This window comes from Arabidopsis lyrata (assembly GCF_000004255.2).
Source record: "Arabidopsis lyrata subsp. lyrata unplaced genomic scaffold ARALYscaffold_3, whole genome shotgun sequence".
Taxonomy (NCBI): domain Eukaryota; kingdom Viridiplantae; phylum Streptophyta; class Magnoliopsida; order Brassicales; family Brassicaceae; genus Arabidopsis; species Arabidopsis lyrata.
Window position 1 is genome coordinate 298,537 of NW_003302553.1, and position 12,108 is coordinate 310,644.

The following is a 12,108-nucleotide window of genomic DNA, read 5'->3' on the forward strand; positions in this document are numbered from 1 at the left end:
GCAGTATACCGTGTGTCTGTTTTTCTATAACTAAAATTTTTAAATCTAAGTTGGATTTGTTTTGTTAATATTGTTTCTTTTGTTTTGTGTTTAAGATTGTATAATTGTATTTTGATTGTTAATTTTAGGATTTCATCCGTGATATACCGTTATTTATTAATATCGACCAAAACCCGTCATTCCATATAAACCCGTCTATATTATCTCGTTAGCTAAATTATTAGTGTTATAAAATCCAAGAAAATAAATTATTATTGTTATAAAATCTAATAATTTTAGGATCTCACCCGTGATATACCGTTCTTTGAACGATTTTAAATTTATACTACTAATATATATTTCAAATTTATCATATAAAGTATATGATTTCAAGTTTTTATGTTTTTTTAATTTAAATAAAGCAACGGCTTAAATGATAATAGATATAGTTCTTTTTTCTGTATGTGTATATGATTTTTCTATGTGAATATTTTGATTATTATAAATTAGTGTTTTTATTGCTATGCAAAATGTTAATATAAATATTTGTTATAAAAACTTTTTGAAGATATATGGAAAGATTGTGTAGAGATTTTTAGAAACAAATTAGACAAGATATTGTTTGGTTAATATCTTTTATTTAAATTTGTAAAAGTAATAATAAATGTCAATGACATTCTTTGTAAATACTGACCAATCCCAGGATTTATTTGCTAAAAGTGTTCCAAAAATGTATATATAGATTGACAAGTTTAATCAATTTACATGTTAGTATTTGTTCTTTTTTTTACTACTTTTTGATATAATAAATTTATACAAATTAATGTGGATTTTTGAACCAACTAAATCTGATTCATTAAAATTTTGATTTAGGAAATTTTGCCGCTGGCGCTTGATGCTCTGCGTAGATTTACAATATTAACCTCTCGAATCTCCTCCGTTTCGAGTGTGTGGATCAAGGGTATTTGCGTCATTATCGATAACAAGTAAAGCGCCTATTTCATAATTCGAAAATCCCCCCGCTTTTGCCAAAAAGGTTTTTTTTTTTTTTTCCTCCGAATAGAAGTCACACGAAAGCTGTGAAAATAAATATCCCAATCTCAGAAATTTATCATCCTCTTTCTCTGATTTTCTCGAGAAAATGTCTTCTGCGATTGTTGTTTCTCAAGATGCGGAATCGCTCGGTCTGCAAATTTATAGCCGCAAGGAGAAATCTCTTGGGGTTCTCGTCTCCAAGTACACCTCTCCTCTCTCCCTCTCTCTCTCTATCGAACTTTATGGTTTCTCGAGATTCACACCGGATTTTACTTTGTAATTTATGTCTTATGTACGATTCAGTTTCTTGAGACTGTATAACCGAGACGATGTGGATCTGATTGGGCTCGACGATGCCGCTGGGCAATTAGGTAAATTCTTCTTCCTCCTGATTTTGTGAGATTGAAATCGATGGATAGGTCAAATCTAAGCGAATTCGTTCGATTCATAGACTAAGAACAATTGGGAATTAATAATAATCTGGTGACTGTTTTGGTTACGCTCAAATTTTGTTGCAGGAGTTGAACGGCGGCGTATCTATGATGTGGTCAATATATTGGAGAGTATTGGGGTATGTATGATTAAATCACTGTTCTATTTTTTATTTTTTCTGGGTTTAGCTTGAGCTGATTTTAGGTTTTGTGGTGTATATTCAGATTGTGGCAAGACGAGGGAAGAATCAATACTCGTGGAAAGGTTTTGGAGAAATTCCTCGGTCTCTTAATGAACTCAAGGTACTTGAGAATTGAATGTTCAATCAATCTCTGGGTTTGTTTTGATGATGCAGGAGAATGGTTTTCAAACTTGTCTTTGTTTTGTTTACAGGAACAAGGAATGAGAGAGAGGTTAGGTGACTCAAGTACCAACAAATCAGACAAGGTATATATTCAGATTCTTTATTGCTGATTTTTGTTTAAGTGGTTTCGAACTTAACTTTGAAGATGTCATCTGGTCGTTAATGTAATAGGTTTCAAATGATGGTGAAAGAGAAGAACCTTTAAGTTTAACACCTGATGATCAGGAAAACTCATCATCCTCTAAAATGGGTAATCTTCTCTTTTTAGTTCTTTGTTAATCACTCATTCCAGAACTTGATTCTGAATAAACATGTTTTTTCTAGTAATTTTGCATTACCAAAGTGCTACTTGATGCGTAAAATTTTACAGGATAACATTTGTTTTAGGAGCTAACTTGAAATCAAACTAATATCATTTTCAGACCAAAAGAAGGAAAAATCTCTCTGGCTTCTCTCACAGAACTTTGTGAAGATGTTTCTTTGTTCTGATGTAAGTGAATAATTTGACTTGTTATCTATCTCTCTTTGGCTTCTTACACAAACTTTTCAAATCCCTCTAATAAAACAACTCACACCCTGTCTGCTGCCTTATCTTCAGGATGATCTCATCACACTTGATAGTGCTGCAAAAGCCTTGCTGAGCGACTCTCAAGATTCAGTCCATATGAGAAGTAAATCTCTATTTCCTGTTTTAGATCTTTTCTGATCTCTGTTATATAGTACCATTAACCAACCCAATTTCTGAAATTGATTAACAGCTAAAGTTAGACGACTTTACGACATTGCAAATGTGTTTGCCTCGATGAATTTAATCGAGAAGGTAAGCGCTTTGTTCCTAGTCCAATACATTAACCCTGAACTTAGAAATTTCAAATGCTTCATCTTTTAGTTTTGTTTTATGCTTTCTCTACAGACTCATATACCAGTGACTAGGAAACCAGCATATAGGTGGTTGGGGTCCAAAAGCATAGCTGAAAAAGGATCAAGCTTATTCAATTCTGATGAACCGAAGAAGCGGGTATTTGGAACAGAGATCACAAACTTGAGAGCAAAGAGAAACAAAACAGGCTGTTCATCAATCCGCAAGCAAATTGGATATAAGAAATATGACCAGGAAAACACAGAGCAGGAATCGAAACCAGCTGCAAGCAAATATGTGTTTGGCCCATTCTCCCCAACAGGAGCATCTAAGACGAACAACAACAATGTCGGAAAGGGAAGGTTACTAGAGATCGAGGCCCTTGCTTCTACCTACCAACCACAGTATTGCAATCATGGTAACAACCACACTCAAATCGTTACATTCTTGATTCCATTTGGCTTCTATAAGATGGGTCTGTTTTTGCAAACATATCTGAATATAAAACATAAACTGAGTTTTGGTTTTGAAAAATGTTGTAAAAACAGAAATAACAGGTCTTCTTGGGCATTTCACGGAGGCATGGAAGAAATGGTATGCAGAGGTTGATCGGAATAAATAACATTACTGAGGTCACATGTTTTCTCTGGGTACATGAGAGCACATAGCTCATCCAACATATAGCTTTAGTCTTTGTTTGCCATAATCAATAGTAAGATACAGAGTATTATTGTTGATAAAAGTCACACCCAACAAAAATCCATGTATTTTTGCCGAGTGACTTTGTTCTATAGTTGATTCGAGTTCCTATTCTCTCCTTAACTTAATATAAATGTTTAATCCCATATTTGGTTTGGTATCATTACATTTCTTTTCAGTTGTAAAAAAAAAGAAATTTTTGTTCTTAAAATTTAAAACCAAATCTATATATCATCATGTTTTGACTTTTGTACCTTGTGCAACAAATTAACTATGCAAGCGATCTTAGAAGAACTACAATATTAGTTTTCATCTAGAAAAATTTGAATTTCCATTCATTATCCTAGGATTAGTTTGGTTCAAAAAAAAAATCCTAGAAATAGTTGTTGATAATTATATACTGCTGTATTTAATTTCAGTATACCAAAACTGAAAACTGATAAAATTAATTAATTTTCCGTCAAATAGTATGTATTATAGAAAAGTGATTTGTCGAAAAAAAAAAAAGTGATTTATTTTATTTCTTTTTAATATTGAATGATTTCTTATTATTCAAAATGGAGATGATATCCACTTTATGGATTTCTTCATACAGTACTATTAGGTATTCAGTGAATTTCCAAAATATATATGGGTCAAACAAATATATGAACTTTCTACCAAAAAATATTTATATGAACTTTCCAAATTACTTTTTATAGTCAAACTTTCATCACGTATCACAAATTCACAATACAGTACAAACTCTTTTCTATTTATACATCGAGCGAGCCAAAGATACATACAATTCCAACCCACACAACTAATTCTTTTGAAACCTTCTAAAAAAAAATAAGAAATAAAAATGGAACTAAAACAAACCAAGGTGATGTGTTTCTTGTTAGTCCTAATCTTGGCATTGAATTTCCGACCATCGGAAGCAGCTCCGCGGTTCGTCTTGTGTTCAACAACCAGAATAGACAGCGTGCCAAGATGTTACGAAGCGTTGAGATTAGCGGTGCACAGAGATATTAGATTGTTAACAGGAGAATGCTGCAGAGCAGTATTCGCAACGCTTCCTGTTACTTGCTTCTTGCAACTTACTTCTGAACTTGCTTTACCAATGACTTCCTTCAGAAATATTTGTGATGCTGTTAAACCTCCAGCTCTATGACCAACTTCATGATTTTTGTGTATCTTTCAATTATAAAATAAAAAATGAAATAATACTTTTGAATTTTCTTACCTCATTCAAACTATAAATATCTTTTTTCACTTGCACTCGCTCATTCAATGTTTCATCGTCCTTCGACTTTGTCTGAAGTCTCATTTTCATCGTGTTCGTTTTGTCTAAAAAGGCCTATCATCTTAGATGTTAATATTCCTCAGTCCTCACTTATTGGGAATATATTTTCAATTTTGATTCATAAAAAGAAATATACCCATTTAAAAAAAATATGCAAAAGATTACAATTAAATTGTTATTTTGCCATATTCCGCTGAAAAGTCACGTTAACGCTTGTTTACTTAACAGAAATCAACGAATTAAATCATATAATCCAAGACGAACCATGAAAAAAAAAATCACAACATAATTTAGAACTTCGACTATCTTCTATATCAAGTATCAGTTAATTACTAGACATCTGCTTGTTGACTTTGTACCTTTTGTCACAAGTAAAGGATCGTTTAAAAGAAGAAGTAAAATAAGTTTTCCATTCATTATCTTGTGATATTACTTATACTGGCTCCGAACGTAATCTTGTCTACCAAAACTGAAAAGTGATAAAATTAAGTATTTCTCCCGCAAATAGTATGCATTATAGAAGAATGATTTATTTTATTTCGTTATGATCTTATTATTCAAATTGGAGATGATATCTATACTTTATGGATTTCTTAAGTCTTCATATTCAATGATTTTCCTATATATATATGCAAAAGAAATTGACTATATATCAATTGAATTGACTATATATCAATTGAATTGACTATATATCAATTGAATTGATATGCATATATATATGTATGGGTCAAACTATATAATATATGAAATTTCCAAATTAATTTTTATAGTCAAACTTTCTTTACGTATCTCTAATACATTACAAACTTTTTATTATTTATTCGCCGAAACAAAAGATCTCAGATCCATACAATTTGAACCCACGAAATCAATTCTTGTTTAAACTTTTCAAGAAAAAAAAAATGAAACTAAAACAAACCAAAGTGATGTTTTTCTTGTCAGCCCTAATCTTGGCATTGATTCTCCGACCATCGGAAGCAGCTCCGCGGGACGTCTATTGTTTGACAACCAGGATAAGCAGAGTACCAGGATGTTACGATGCGTTGAGATTAGCTGCGGGAAGAGATTATAGATGGCTATCAGTAGACTGTTGCAGAGCAGTATTCGCAACACTTCCTGATACTTGCGTCTTGACACTTAAGGGTGACTTTGCTTTACCAATTAGTGTCTTCAGAGTAATTTGTAGTAATACGGTCCCTGCACCTGCATAACCAAATTTATGAATTTTCTCTATCTTTCAATGATACCATAAAAAGAAAAATAGTACGTTTAAATTTTCTTACGTCATTCAAACTATACATATCCTTAATTTTCACTTGCGATTCGTAATCTTTCTATATCCAGAATCATTTCTTGATATATCTACATATTGGTGATATCTCAGACGGTAATATATAATTTCCTTAAAATCATCACATATTTATTATATACACAAATTGATTGCGGATTCTCTTAATAATTATATTTGATATGGGTCAAACAAAAAATATATAATTTCCCAATCTTTCCAATCAAACTTTATTATATGAGATTACATTCCATAAAATCATAAATCCTTTTCTATTTATATACGATACAATGTCTTATCATCTCTACACCATTCAAACCCACAAAAACAACTAAAAAAATAATATTCTCAAAAATGAAACCACAACAAACCAAAGTGATGTTTTTCTTGTTAGCACTAATCTCAACATTGATGTTCCAACCATCGGGAGCTAAGGATACGCCCCTCTGTCCGACAGCAGCGATAGATAACCAGCCTGGATGTTTCGATGCGTTGAGATTAGCGGCAGGCGACGCAGATTTCCGATGGCTAAATAAAGATTGTTGCACGGCAGTGAGAACACTTCCTGATTATTGCTACTTGCTTGTTTATCCTGGCAGAGCTTTCCCTATTAATATCTTCAAAAGCATTTGTAATGGCAAGTTTCCTCCATTACGTCATTAGTCTCTATCTTTATATCTTCAAAGGCATTTGTATTGGCAAGTTTCCTCCATTACGTCATTAGTCTCTATCTTTCAATGATACGCTAAAAAATACGTTTAAATTTTCTTATGTCATTCAAACTATACATATCCTTTATTTTCACTTGCGATTAGTAATCTTTCTATATCCAGAATCATTTCGTGATATACCTAAATTAATATTGGTGGTATCTCAGACGGTAATATGTAATTTCCTTAAAACCATCACATATTTATTGATTGTGGATTCTCTTAATAATTATATTTATATGGGTCAAACCAAAAAAAAATAAAATTTCCCGATCTTTCAAGTCAAACTTTATTATATAAGATTACATTCCAAAGTATCCTAAATTATTTTCTTTTATATACGATACAATGTCTTATCATCTCTACACAATCCAAACCCACAAAAAGCAACTAAGAAAAATAATATTCTCAAAAATGAAACTACAACAAACCAAAGTGATGTTTTTCTTGTTAGCACTACTAATCCCAACATTGATGTTCCAACCACGGAAGCTCGGAATCCGAACCTCTGTCCGACAACAGGGATAGATAACGTGCCTGGATGTTTCGATGCGTTGAGAAAAGCGGCAGGCGACGCAGATTTCCGATGGGTAACAAAAGTTTGTTGCACGGCAGTGAGAACACTTCCTGATACGTGCTACTGGCTTGTTAATCCTGACAAAACCCTATTCATATCTTCAAAAGCATTTGTAATGGCATGTTTCCTCCATTACGTCATTAGTTTTATCATTTTCTTTCTCTATTAAGTTTTTACCAATAATAAGATGAATACAAATTTATTCTTTAATTTTTGTACTTTGTCTCATTGGAAGTTTCATTTATAAGAACATCTTGAACGTTAACTCTTACTTTGTCTCACTGAATGTTTCATGGTCCTTCACTTTGTTTGAGATCTCATATCATCATCTTTATTTCTTCGGTCCTAAAGGCTATATATATAATCCTCGTGTTTTGGAATTTTAATCCAAAAAGTAGCCAACCATATAAAACGAAATTTAGCTATCTATGAAAAATTGAATATCTAATCCATAGTACTAGAGACAAGTCGAAAGACTCAATTTGCAATATATTGGAAAAACTCACAGACTTTGCATTATTACTCTAAAAATTTGAGGAGAGAAGAAAATTTGTACTGTAAAAAAGCTAATATATATATTATTTCTTTGATAGCATAATTTATATACAAATTGATTGTGAATATCCTAATATATATGCATATATATGGGTCAAACAAATAAACAAACTTTCCTGTTCTCTTCTCTATCTTTTAGTCAAACTTTCTTCACCTATCTTTCTATGTATAAGAAAATTCCATACACAACATCTAAATAATACAAATTCTTTTCTATTTATTTACCAAAACAATGATCTCAGTTCTACACGATCCAAACCTACAAAGTCATTATTTGTGGAATCTTGACAAAAATGAAACTAAAACAAACCAAAGTGACGTTGTTCTTGTTAACCCTAGTGTCAACATTGATTTTCCGACCATCAGAAGCGCGTCTAGATCCAAACCTATTATGCTCGAATAATCAGACAACACCGATAGCTAATGAACCAGGATGTTTTGATGCGGTGAGATTAGCGGCGGATGAGGATATCAGATGGCTATCAAGAGACTGTTGCGAAGCAGTGAAAAGACTTCCTGATTGCTTATTGCTTGTCTTTCCTACCAAAGCTTTAAATACTAATATCTTGAAAAGCATTTGTATTAGAAAGTTCCCTGGATCAATTTTATAACTTTGGTGTATTTTCTAATGATAGAATTGAAAATGAATCAAAAGTTACTTCTAAATACTGGTAAGAAAATCGTAAACAATCATCTATGATTTGATTAAAAAAAAATCCACGAAATTTAAATCTTACGGGTGTCAATATCTTTTGACTTGGTATAAGTATCATGTTTCATATGTAAAGTTGTAAACTATGCAAAAAGATGAATCAAGGAAAAAGGGATCTTGATCGTTAGATAATTTTATTTCCAGTATAAATCTTCGATATGTTTGTTGAATCCAACAAAACTAAAAACTCCATTGGTCAAACTAATTATGTTTAAAGTATAAATAAGTTACTTTTTCATAAATGAGTATGTGATTGGGTAAAACTTGTCAAAATCCTTTTAATTTATTACGTGTCTTTCTTTAGTCAATCTTCTTATAGAAGGAAATCCTTAGAATAAATTCCACACATAAAAAAAGCTTCACGTCATTTCTCTATAACTACACAAACCATAAAATTTCCGTCTTCTATTGTCAAACAAAAACAGAGAAAATGAAAACAAAGCAAATCAAAATGATGTTCTTCTTATTAATTGTAGTTTCAGCTTTGACTTTCCGACCATCCGAAGCACAACTAAAAACGAGCGTATGTACAAGTGAACAAACAGCGCCGATAGTAAAAGTGGATGGATGTTTCGATGCGTTGAGATTAGCGGCAGATCTAGATTTCAGATGGCTATCAAGAGACTGTTGCAAAGCAGTGAAAACACTCGATGACTGCCTTTTGGTTGTATATCCCCACAGAGCTTACAATACTTATATCTTCAAAAACTTTTGTATTCTTAAGTTCAATGAAACAAAAATCATGTAACCAAGGGGATTATTATTTGTACTATAATTTCTATGTGTTTTTGATGATAAAATAAAAATAAATCAGATTTACTTTTTAATTCTGGCACGAAAATCTTAACAGAATTCACAAATTGCAAACAATCATATATGTCTCTGACTCTGTCTCTCTAATTATTTTGTTGTTCTTAAATCACCAAAAACAAAAATGCTGTTGTTACTGCTTAATCACCAATAAAATAATTTGAAGTTGATGAAGAATAATTTTTCCTTTGGGCTTATAAATCTATTAACCAAGGCATTTTCAAGGGCTTTCCCAAATCTCCTCAAGAGTGAGTACACACATATACACACTACATTTAAGAATTTGCATAACTCTAAAATTTGAATGTCGAGGAGAGAAGAAAATTGTACAGTAAAAAAAGCTAACATATTATTTCTTTGATAGAATCGCATTATCTGTATACGAATATCCTAATATATGCATTAAAAAAAACCCACGAATTAAAATTATACCTGTGCATGTCAGTATCTTTTGACTTGGTATTAGTATCATCATGTTTCATATGTAAAAGTTGTAAACTATGCAAAAAAAAAAAAAAAAATAATATCAAGGAAAAAAGGATCTCCATCGTTAGATAATTTTAAGTCTTCGATACATAGATAGATGTTATATCCGTTAAATCCTTTTATTTATATCCAGTATAAACCTTGATATATTTGTTGAATCCAACATAACTAAAATTCCAATGGTCAAACTAAATATAAGTTACTTTTTGTGCTTAGGTCAAAACTTCTCAAATCATGTATATATTTAATTTAGTACGTGGTCTTTCTTTACTCACTCTTCTTATAGAAGGAAATCCTTAGAATACATTCCACACACAGTAAAAAAACTTTTGTCATTTGTCTATAAACCATACATTTTCCGTCTTCTGTTGTAAAACAAAAACAGAGAAAATGAAACCAAAGCAAATCAAAATGATGTTCTTTTTATTAATTGTAGTTGCAGCTTTTATTTTCCGACCGTCCGAAGCTCAGATAAAAACGAGCATATGTACAAGTAAACAGACGATGCCGATAGTAAACGTGGCTGGATGTTTCAATGCGGTGAGATTAGCGGCGGATAGAGATACCAGATTGCTAACAAGAGTCTGTTGCAGAGCAGTGAAAACACTTGATGATTGCCTTTTGCTTGTATATCCCGATAGAGCTTACAATACTTATATCTTCAAAGGCATTTGTTTCGAAAAGTTCAATGAATCAATTTTATGATTTCTCTGTATTTTTAATGATAAAATAAAAATGAATCAGATTTACTTTTTAATTCTGATATGAAAATCTTAAAACATTTCTCAAATCGCAAACAATCATATATATATATATATATATATATATATATATATATTAATTTCATGTTTAATTTCGTTCATGGTCTTTCGTTTGTTTGAAGTCTTATCTTAAAGACAAATTTCGACGGCCTCACTAAGGAATGTTTCAATGCGTGGACAGCAACCAAGTATTTAGAGATTCCATTGATTACTGTGTTATGTGTATCCTTACGATCAATTATGATATGGTAAATAATCCCATTGTTGAATGTATGAACATCCATATAGGATGCTAGGGTACGTATTCATTGTTCAATACATTAGGGTTAGGTTTAGTGATTTTCTTTCAGCTTTTATTTCCAACTTAATTAATCCGAAATATGATCTCGCTGTCTGTCTAATTATTTTGTTGTTCTTATTTCACCAAAAAAATGTGGTTACTGCTTAATCACTATCTCGACCTCAATATTCAACGAACAATTCTTGGGTTCACCCCTAGGGGTGAACCCAATTCATTCACCCCCTCTTTAATAACCAATCAAAATTTGCCATGTCATCTAATTTAAAAAATTAAAACAACTAATATTATTTAAACAAAAGAATTAAATTAAATCATTAAGAATTCAAAACTGAATTAATTTTGCTAATCATACGAGAGATTGTGGCATTGATGTTAGAAGTTCTACTAGTATAATTATTTGTATGCTAGTTATAAGAGAAATTGTGGCGTTGATGTTTAGAATTGAAGCTCACAATGAGTTGGGACGCATGAATAGATTTTTGCTAATTATAGGAGTGACTATGACATTGATGTCCCACATCGACCATGAATCACATAACCCTTTGGTTTTTTTTTTTTTGTTTCTTGGGTAAACTAAGATTGAACTTCAGTATTTTTATTGAAGCCAATTTCGTGTTTTTACACAAAACTATGGATTGCAACAAAATCTAGTTACATATACAAAATTCAAATGGAAATCTATATTAAAATGAAGCAAATCTATATGGATTTGAAAATGTTTTAAAATGCACAAACCGATTATAACCAGAGTGAATAATGTAAAGTGAGTTGATTGAGTACTGAGTAGTGTTTATGAAGTTGTTAATCATTGATTATGTCTTTGGCTGCAGGAAGATTTCTTTGGATGATACATCGAAGAAGGGAGCGATGAATCTGAGGCTTCTCCATGGTGTTGCATATGGTCGACCATGGTTTGGGAAATGGGATTATATGTTTTCTCATGGAAGCTTTGGGGTCAGAAACGATCAGTCTTTTCTCGAACAAGTAAAGGGAATAGCTCGCCGTTCTCTTATAATCAGTTTCTCTTATAAGTAGCATACAAATAATTATACAAGTAGAACTTCTAACATCAATGCCACAATCTCTCGTATGATTAGCAAAATTATTTCAGTTTTGGGTTTTAATGATTTAATTTAATTTTTTTTCATTTTGATAATATTAATTATTTTAATTTTTTAAATTAGATGACATGGCAAATTTTGATTGGTTATTAAAGAGGAGGTGAATGAATTGGGTTCACCCCTAGGGCTGAACC

The 12,108-nt window shown here is 31.6% G+C and overlaps 7 protein-coding genes and 1 pseudogene across 7 annotated transcripts; all 8 read left to right on the forward strand.

Moving 5' to 3' along the window:
- Positions 1-997: 997 nt before the first annotated feature.
- On the forward strand, positions 998-3,516 carry LOC110229668 (E2F transcription factor-like E2FF). Its single transcript, XM_021030309.1, has 11 exons — positions 998-1,215; positions 1,318-1,385; positions 1,533-1,585; positions 1,671-1,748; positions 1,840-1,893; positions 1,982-2,060; positions 2,233-2,300; positions 2,409-2,481; positions 2,569-2,630; positions 2,724-3,087; positions 3,218-3,516. Exons 1-11 carry the CDS (start codon positions 1,121-1,123, stop codon positions 3,289-3,291), a joined length of 1,068 nt encoding a protein of 355 aa, XP_020885968.1. The 5' UTR covers positions 998-1,120; the 3' UTR covers positions 3,292-3,516.
- A 394-nt stretch (positions 3,517-3,910) lies between these two features.
- Positions 3,911-4,590, forward strand: LOC110229663. The gene has a single exon (XM_021030284.1). The coding sequence runs from the start codon at positions 4,213-4,215 to the stop codon at positions 4,519-4,521; it is 309 nt and encodes a 102-aa protein (XP_020885943.1). The 5' UTR covers positions 3,911-4,212; the 3' UTR covers positions 4,522-4,590.
- A 794-nt stretch (positions 4,591-5,384) lies between these two features.
- LOC110229715 lies at positions 5,385-5,923 on the forward strand. Its single transcript, XM_021030445.1, has one exon. It carries the CDS (start codon positions 5,556-5,558, stop codon positions 5,862-5,864), a length of 309 nt encoding a protein of 102 aa, XP_020886104.1. The 5' UTR covers positions 5,385-5,555; the 3' UTR covers positions 5,865-5,923.
- Positions 5,924-6,172: 249 nt separating this feature from the next.
- LOC110230503 lies at positions 6,173-6,643 on the forward strand. Its single transcript, XM_021033731.1, has one exon. The coding sequence runs from the start codon at positions 6,296-6,298 to the stop codon at positions 6,602-6,604; it is 309 nt and encodes a 102-aa protein (XP_020889390.1). The 5' UTR covers positions 6,173-6,295; the 3' UTR covers positions 6,605-6,643.
- A 355-nt stretch (positions 6,644-6,998) lies between these two features.
- On the forward strand, positions 6,999-7,372 carry LOC110229816 (annotated as a pseudogene).
- Positions 7,373-7,857: 485 nt separating this feature from the next.
- On the forward strand, positions 7,858-8,608 carry LOC110229664. Its single transcript, XM_021030294.1, has one exon. It carries the CDS (start codon positions 8,077-8,079, stop codon positions 8,392-8,394), a length of 318 nt encoding a protein of 105 aa, XP_020885953.1. The 5' UTR covers positions 7,858-8,076; the 3' UTR covers positions 8,395-8,608.
- A 245-nt stretch (positions 8,609-8,853) lies between these two features.
- LOC110230495 lies at positions 8,854-9,679 on the forward strand. Its single transcript, XM_021033696.1, has one exon. The coding sequence runs from the start codon at positions 8,926-8,928 to the stop codon at positions 9,241-9,243; it is 318 nt and encodes a 105-aa protein (XP_020889355.1). The 5' UTR covers positions 8,854-8,925; the 3' UTR covers positions 9,244-9,679.
- A 456-nt stretch (positions 9,680-10,135) lies between these two features.
- Positions 10,136-10,514, forward strand: LOC110229792. The gene has a single exon (XM_021030667.1). It carries the CDS (start codon positions 10,182-10,184, stop codon positions 10,494-10,496), a length of 315 nt encoding a protein of 104 aa, XP_020886326.1. The 5' UTR covers positions 10,136-10,181; the 3' UTR covers positions 10,497-10,514.
- The last annotated feature ends 1,594 nt before the right edge of the window (positions 10,515-12,108 follow it).

Coding starts and splice junctions, on each gene's coding strand:
- LOC110229792 (XM_021030667.1), top strand. CDS start 10,182: ATGAAACCAAAGCAAATCAAAATGATGTTCTTTTTATTAATTGTAGTT.
- LOC110230503 (XM_021033731.1), top strand. CDS start 6,296: ATGAAACCACAACAAACCAAAGTGATGTTTTTCTTGTTAGCACTAATC.
- LOC110229664 (XM_021030294.1), top strand. CDS start 8,077: ATGAAACTAAAACAAACCAAAGTGACGTTGTTCTTGTTAACCCTAGTG.
- LOC110229715 (XM_021030445.1), top strand. CDS start 5,556: ATGAAACTAAAACAAACCAAAGTGATGTTTTTCTTGTCAGCCCTAATC.
- LOC110229663 (XM_021030284.1), top strand. CDS start 4,213: ATGGAACTAAAACAAACCAAGGTGATGTGTTTCTTGTTAGTCCTAATC.
- LOC110229668 (XM_021030309.1), top strand. CDS start 1,121: ATGTCTTCTGCGATTGTTGTTTCTCAAGATGCGGAATCGCTCGGTCTG. Junction 1,586..1,670: donor ATATATTGGAGAGTATTGGG/GTATGTATGATT, acceptor GTGTATATTCAG/ATTGTGGCAAGACGAGGGAA. Junction 2,061..2,232: donor CTCATCATCCTCTAAAATGG/GTAATCTTCTCT, acceptor TATCATTTTCAG/ACCAAAAGAAGGAAAAATCT.
- LOC110230495 (XM_021033696.1), top strand. CDS start 8,926: ATGAAAACAAAGCAAATCAAAATGATGTTCTTCTTATTAATTGTAGTT.